This window comes from Sprattus sprattus, assembly GCF_963457725.1.
Source record: "Sprattus sprattus genome assembly, chromosome: 15".
NCBI classification, from domain to species: domain Eukaryota; kingdom Metazoa; phylum Chordata; class Actinopteri; order Clupeiformes; family Clupeidae; genus Sprattus; species Sprattus sprattus.
In genome coordinates, this window is record NC_137913.1 from 27,775,890 (window position 1) to 27,783,389 (window position 7,500).

A 7,500-nucleotide genomic window follows, 5' to 3' on the forward strand; every position below is an offset into this window, starting at 1 on the left:
GGATGTACCGGTATACAGTATGATGCCCAACATAAATCCTTTATGAGTCTTATTAAAAATTCATTATATCTAGGGCAGTGTTTCCAACATACTTTTCTATGAGATGTGAAACCCACTTATGTTTTCCAAAAATCACGCATGAAGTGATTGATGGTTTTGTTTTTACCTTATAAAGCCATTATTACAGTGTTATATAGGACAAATAACTACATATACTTTTTTATTGAACCTTTTTCACAGAAATGTACAAGTTTACATAAAGAAGTGTTCTACTCATACATTATCATGCACAAAGCAAACTAAATGTTTTTGTTGGTGAAAATGGCTTATAAGGACAGAACATAGTTTACTGAACTGAAGAACGATCTAAAGCACAGAAAAGTGTTTGAAGGTTTTAACAAAGAACCCTTCATCACAGAATTCTCAGTGGAGAACACTGAGTGGAAGTCAAACCCCACCTCAGAATTCCTCATTAAATCCCCCCCCCCCCCCCCCCCCCCACACACACACACACACACACTCACACACTTCCTGGTCCCACAGGAAGTTGAGTGCTACCCTGCCCAGCCCTCCGCTCTCCCCTGGGCTCATCGAGCTCACTGAGACCGACCAGGGCTCCACCCCTCGCCTCAGCAGCCTGGAGGTCATCACCACACTGGGGGTTGGCGGGTTCGGACGCGTGGAGCTGGTGAGAGAGGTTTCCTCTTAGGATGTCATGCTACACGTTATTCTAAAAAGCACTGTGAAAGTGTATTTTTCACTTGTTTTTCACTTTAACATTAGTCATAAACTTAAATCTTAACCCCCACTATATAAACAGATTTACCTGAAGCACACATGTATACATATACAGTGTACATAGATAAATAGGAAGTGTGTGGTTACGCATAGTATCCAGAACTACTTTAAATACAAAGCAAGCCAGATTCACACACACCATACAAGAGTGTTTTGTATTTCACCTGGAGCATCAGAGCATGAGTAAATGTTGTGATACATACACATTCTTAACCCATATTTCTCTCATACTTCATTTATGAACCTTGGAATGTGACAATGCCTCGTCTCTGTTTGGCTGGTATCTCCCAGCCGCTGATCTTTTAGTGAAACCTAGAGCTCAGTAATTGAGGCGGTGTGTCCCACAGGTGAAGGTGAAGAACGAGGAAGTGACCTTTGCCCTGAAGCGCATCAAGAAGGCCCACGTGGTTCTGAACAAGCAGGAGGAGCACATCCACTCTGAAAGGAGGATACTGAAGGAGGTCAACTCTCCTTTCATCATCAAGTGGGTTCAAATCTCACCACTCATCTCGAACTTCCTTCACATTACCAATTATAGTACCACTTGGTCACCTGTTCCTCCTCACAATCAAGCTCTAATTTCATTGTCAGTCGCGCTCAAATCTCACATCAACATCAACTCACAGTACCATCTGACCACCTGGTCTATCTCACGTTCAAACAAACCTGTCATCATCAAAGGTGTTCAAATCTCAGTGCCAACTAACTTCACATTGACAGTGCTAGTAGCACCTTTCCACATGATCTATAATCAGATCAGGTTTATTCAAATCTATACCAGTCTTTCTATCACAGTCACAGGACCATACATGCACCTGATATACCACCCACCTGATCACTCAGATCTCAGGAATTAGAAATCAGTTCCAGGACCACATGGCCACCCTGCGTTAACATCATGCACTTTTTTACATGTTACACACCTGCTCTATCCAGAGGCGGATCTTCCATTAGGCAAACCTAGGCAAGTGCCTAGGGCCCCAACCAAATCTGTCTTTATTAGGGGCCCCCAAATCTGACCCCCCAAGCCATTACTTATGTAAAGTAAAAAAAAGAAACACATTTCTAGTAGAAAAAAATAACAAAAATTTCAACATAACGCCGAACTAATGCCTAAATAATAATTTTCCAGCACACATGCTCCCCTCCATTGTGCATTGGACTAGTCCAGAATATGATCACGTAGTTACGCACGCAGCGCGAAATAACGTTACTTCAAACCAAAGCAGAGGGATCCCTAGAAAGGTTGCCCCTGTTGCAAAGCAATAAACCTCCAGAACAATAGGTAATTTGCTTGGCAGATAGAAAACAGTTTCCCTAACAGAAAGTCTGAAGCTTGAAGTTATTTTCAAACCTTTACTTGGGTAGCACTGTAAAACTGAGCAGACATGCAGAATACATTTTAGTAATCTCATCTCGTAACATTCGTTTCACATAGCATTGCGTGTTTAAACTGTGATATAAAATACGTTAGCTTAATACTAACGTATAGGGGAAATTACAGAGACTGTGCTAGGTATTAGCATCAATTAATTCACGTTAATGTTTTTGTATATGAGCCTGACATTTGCTCGGCAGATAGATAACAGGTTCTGTAACAGATACACTGCCGAAATTGACGGCACGAACGACTGGAAAAATGTATCAGCCTTCCTAAAAGAACACGAGAAGTCTGCTGATCACCTCGCAAATATGGCTGTTTAGCGAACGCTTCAGCAACGGCTCCAAACAGGTAAAGCCATAGATCATGTAAATCAAGAGCTCTTTGTGAACGAAGTAAACAAATGGAGAGAGATCTTGAAAACGTCTGATCGCCATTATTATACATTGGCCGAGCGCAACTTAGCTTGTCACTCACTCACTCACACTGAACCACTGCTTTGCCTGTCTCTCACTCACACACACAGCCACTGTTATTCCTGTCCACACACAAAATCTTTTCATTGGTCCTGTTTAAATGTAGATGGTGGTTTTCATAGACTCATATCCATTTTGTATTTTAGTTCTGTTAAGTGCAAGATCATTTTGTATCTCTGGCAGAGAATGGAAATTCTAATCTTTCTCTCTCTCTCTCTCTCTCTCTCTCTCTCTCGTTTGATCTGAGTAATAAACATGTAATTTTGGCAAAGGCTGGAGAAATCTGAAACTGATTTTACTGTGGAGAGTTGAGTGGCAGTGCACTATGGGTTTATTGCGATTCTAAGAGTATTGGGATGGTTATTTGTTTTGTGTACGTGTTTCAAAAATGAGGGCCCCATGTCTATATTTTGCCTAGGGCCCCAAAATGGCTAGATCCGCCCCTGGCTCTATCACACACCTCACCTGACACACAGGTACTAACCCTGAAGTAAAATGGCTATTTTCAGTGGCTCTGGTTATATACTCTGCTATTTGAAGATTCTGAAACCAAATTTCATAATTAGTGTCCAAGACACATACAAATGTCTTTCTTAACTTTGACTCTGTGGAGAAGCACATTACCCTCACACCTAGCATCTGATGTTAAATGTATCTCCCCAAAGTCAACAAGTTAACCATGAAAAAGGGATAGCAGTGTGTTCTATCCAGATGCACTTTCTTTCTTTATAACTATATATCTTTGCTCATAACCTTAATGTGTCTTGTGGGTTAAGAACTCTCTTCGGTGATGATATAACCAGACTGTGTCATAGGACAGATTGAACTGTCAATCATCGGGCTTTGATCATTGGGTTAGTCTAACATACGACACTCCTGGGGTTTCTGCCATCTGATCGTGAGGTACCCTTATTGAGTTCATAGCCCATGTGCTTTACAGACTTCATATTAAAGCCATTTGTCTTTTCCCGTCATCTTCCTGTTCCGGCGATTAAAATAATGTTTCTTCAAATTGTACTGAACTACAGAGAGAGGCACCAGCTGGCCTTCAGAAACAGTTCAGGAAAAAGTAATAATTGTGTGTGTATGTGTGTGTGTGTGTGTGTGTGTGTGTGTGTGTGTGTGTGTGTGTGTGTGTGTGTGTGTGTGTGCGTGTGTGCGTGTGCGTGCGTGTGCGCGTGTGTGTGTGCGTGTGTATGTGTGTGTGTGTTCGCGCATGCGTGTGTGTGTGCGTGCATGCGTGTGTGTGCGTGTGTACAGCATGTGGGCATGAGTGTGTATTGCCATGAGGGTGTGTGTGTGTGTGTACTTCTTGTGTGTGTGTTTGTGTGTTTGTGTGTGTGTATGTGTATGTTTTCTGTTGCCAAGAAATGCCAAGAATGTGACCCAGGCAAACAGTAATACTGTATCAATGGCGTGAGTGGTGATTTTAAATGAAGCTTTATCTAACATTTGAATCCCATTAAATATATTTCTTATTGTGGCGTGTTCTTTGGCCCCAGGCTCCACCGCACCTACAGGGACAACAAGTATGTTTACATGCTTCTGGAGGCCTGCTTAGGGGGAGAGATCTGGAGTCTCCTCAGAGACAGGTGAGTTCTCTACGTCTGGAAGGTTACTTTCATTGACTGCACATTGAACTGACCTTTATTGTAGTTTTCCAGATCAGACAAGGTGAAAAGACAGAGAATATGCAACACAAGTAATGTACAAAAACTGCACAAACTCTAACTCCAACCATCACACCCCAGTGCATTATTACATTTTCAGGCTTAAAACAAGCATAGAATTGGAGTCTTTTGAGACGCAGATTTGTAAAATGGAGTTGGCAGCTCCATTTTTGAATGAGTGCAGAGGTAAGGGAGTCACCTAATGCATTGCTTGCTACGAGGTCATCTTTTCACCTTTAGATGTTACATAATATGACCTGACAGCCAGTGTTTAAATCCTATTGTGAAACACGCATGCATAATTCAACCTCCTCATTTAGGTGCTCATTAATTAACCGCTACACTTATCCCATGTGTGATGTTACATAAGTGAGCGCTAGCGTGGCTTTAGCGCTGTACGCTAGCTGAGTTCATGCTGGTGTTGCCAAATCTGTTCCCAGGGGAAGCTTTGATGAGCACACGGCCAGGTTTTGTGTGGGTTGCGTGACTGAAGCCTTCGACTACCTCCACCACAAGGGCATCATCTATAGAGACCTGAAGCCTGAGAATCTCATGCTGGATGCGGACGGATACATTAAATTGGTTGGTACACAGTTCATTGGCTCTCGACTGATTGGTTAGTCTGAGCTCCTGTGTGTTATTGGTGGTGATTTGCATTGTTTTTGAAACCAGTAAGCATATGGAAGTTCTGCAAGTTTTGTATTAGTTTAAATTATGTTGTTAATACAACTAAGGCATCAAACGATAACCCCTTATTGTACATTTCCATAAGCCCATGGTTTAGATTCAACAACTAATGTATGTGATGCATAGCCCTTATAATACACAAGATGGCGCTCCAGTGACTTCAATGAACATTCTCATTGGACATTATCTGGGGCAAAATAACATTATATTCGTATTAGTGGTTCATAAATGTTCATAAATGCCCTTTAAAACTTAAGTCCTTGCCAACTCTAATTTAGAGGGTTAGTTTTACATCTTACTGATTAATGCTAGTTCTGCTGAAGCTCTGAACTGTATACACATGTCTCACTGAAGAGTTTGATCGCCGTGACCTCCTCCTCCTCAGGTCGACTTTGGCTTTGCTAAAAAGATGAAGTGTGGCCAGAGGACGTGGACGTTCTGCGGCACCCCTGAGTACGTGGCCCCTGAGATCATTCTGAACAAGGGCCACAGCTTCAGTGTGGACTTCTGGTCCCTGGGCATCCTGGTCTTTGAGATCCTCACGGGGAGGTCAGTGGTGCTGCCTCACCTCCACCATGGAAACACAGCATGGACCTCTAACTTCACTTATTACACGGCTCTTCTTAATGCTGTAGAATGCTCCATTCACTTGAATGGGGCTTCCCAACGTTCTGCGGTCAACTATTTTCCGATAACTGACCGTTGCTATGCACTTAATGACCGCTGTCAAGGAAAGTGGCCTTTTTGCCTCTGATTCACATCTTTCGTAGCACTCCGCAAGTAGTACGGTAACTTATCAAGGGAGTTTCAGCGGACGGTTGAGCAGCTGTGTTCTAAAGAATGTTCAACTGTCTTTGAAGTTCAACGTCTTTGGCGAACTATTTCTCTGCTTTTTAACACTACGTATAGTAACAAAAACAAATACATTGTAAAAAGACACACTGTGTTAAGTAATTTTTTTAGTTTTAGCCGTATAATAAGCGGGATAATGTATAGAACGCCGGTCATTGTCGGGAAAATAAGCCCCTTCACGGTGAATCAACACCCCTCCGCTTCGCGTCGGGGTGCTGTTCGCCCTGTCGGGGCTTATTTTCCCGACAATGACCTGCGTTCTATACATTATCCCTTACATATCCGATCACACTCCCTGAAGACAAACACACTCATATAGTTTCTAGAATATTTCTCTAATTCAGCACAATTATAACGGGTCATAATAGATCTAAGGATCAACTCTTGTGCTGATGGCTTCAATGTCTTATTCCAGATTTCATACATTGGAGTTTTATTTATTATTATTCATGTGTCAACACTCAAAGCAACCTCAACAAGCCGATAAATAAACCCAGCCTGAGTGGTATTTGTTTTGGGAAACAACTACTGTTGTTGCAAATCCCTTACTTTGCGAAATTAATTTACCAGCTGCCTTACATAACACGATGACGATCACGATTTAAATATTTTACAGCTTTTCTCTACCTTTCGTTCTGCTCCAGTGGCCTCAGGCCATTAGCTAAGACCTATCACAATAGAGGAAATGCACGAGAGTGAGGATTAAGGGAAACAGCTGTTCCAGTGAACCTGCTGTCTTCGCCTGCCATCTCCTACTGTTAATGAAACGTTTCTGGTGTGCGTACAGATGCAGTTGCTTTAGGGGCTGTCAAATCAATTAACACAGGGAGCCCGTCCGCATGCATCCACACACATGACTGTGAGATGATGACGATGACGGTGATAAAGATGATGATGATGATGATGATTGATGATAATGATGAGGAGGAGGATGATTGTGATGACTTTTACATGACAAAAAGACAGTTTAATAAAAATAAGCCTTCAAAAAATATGTTTCATCACACATTCCTCTTGTCTGACCCCTCCAGCCCCCCCTTCAGCGGGACAGACCAGATGATCACCTACACCTTCATCCTGAGGGGCATCGAGTCGCTGGACTTCCCCAAGAGAATCACCAAGAGGCCGGCTGACCTCATCCGCAAGCTGTGCAGGTACGCATAGCCAGACGCACACTGCACACAGCAGAGAGGGAATGATTTGTGTCTGTAATGTGACTCTCTTCACAAGATTGCTCTTTTGCTTCTCATTGTCATATTGCAAAAGTAACTTGATTTATTTGTGAGTATGTCCAGGATATGTTGATGTCCGGATGCTGCCTGTTTGGAAACTTGAATAAAGAGTTGGTCATAATTAAGAGTTCAATGATTAGAGAACATTTGCATATATCTTTTTATCAAAACAGTATTTTTTAGTAGTATACAGTCAGTATTTAGAATTAGTTATGAAGGTGTATCAATATTGTTATTGTTAGAATTTCTTTAGACAAATTGTTACATTTTGTGTCCTTCTCTTCTGACTGTAGACAGAATCCGTCTGAGCGGCTGGGAAACCTGAAGAATGGAATCACAGACATCAAGAAGCACAGGTAAGGGAGGAATCAGAGAAAATGAGAGATACACTTTTCCTCATCACT

The 7,500-nt window shown here is 42.1% G+C and overlaps 1 protein-coding gene across 1 annotated transcript in view; it reads left to right on the top strand.

Annotated features, from left to right (window-relative positions):
- prkg2 (protein kinase cGMP-dependent 2) overlaps nt 1–7,500 on the top strand; it is a gene marked incomplete at both ends in the record, with an annotated part of 27,871 nt that overhangs the window by 15,912 nt on the left and 4,459 nt on the right. The window contains 7 exons of the mRNA XM_080852978.1: nt 544–688; nt 1,146–1,282; nt 4,158–4,247; nt 4,766–4,907; nt 5,398–5,561; nt 6,896–7,018; nt 7,390–7,452. Coding sequence (XP_080709104.1) covers nt 544–688; nt 1,146–1,282; nt 4,158–4,247; nt 4,766–4,907; nt 5,398–5,561; nt 6,896–7,018; nt 7,390–7,452 — 864 coding nt within the window. The remainder of the gene's footprint in view (nt 1–543; nt 689–1,145; nt 1,283–4,157; nt 4,248–4,765; nt 4,908–5,397; nt 5,562–6,895; nt 7,019–7,389; nt 7,453–7,500) is intronic.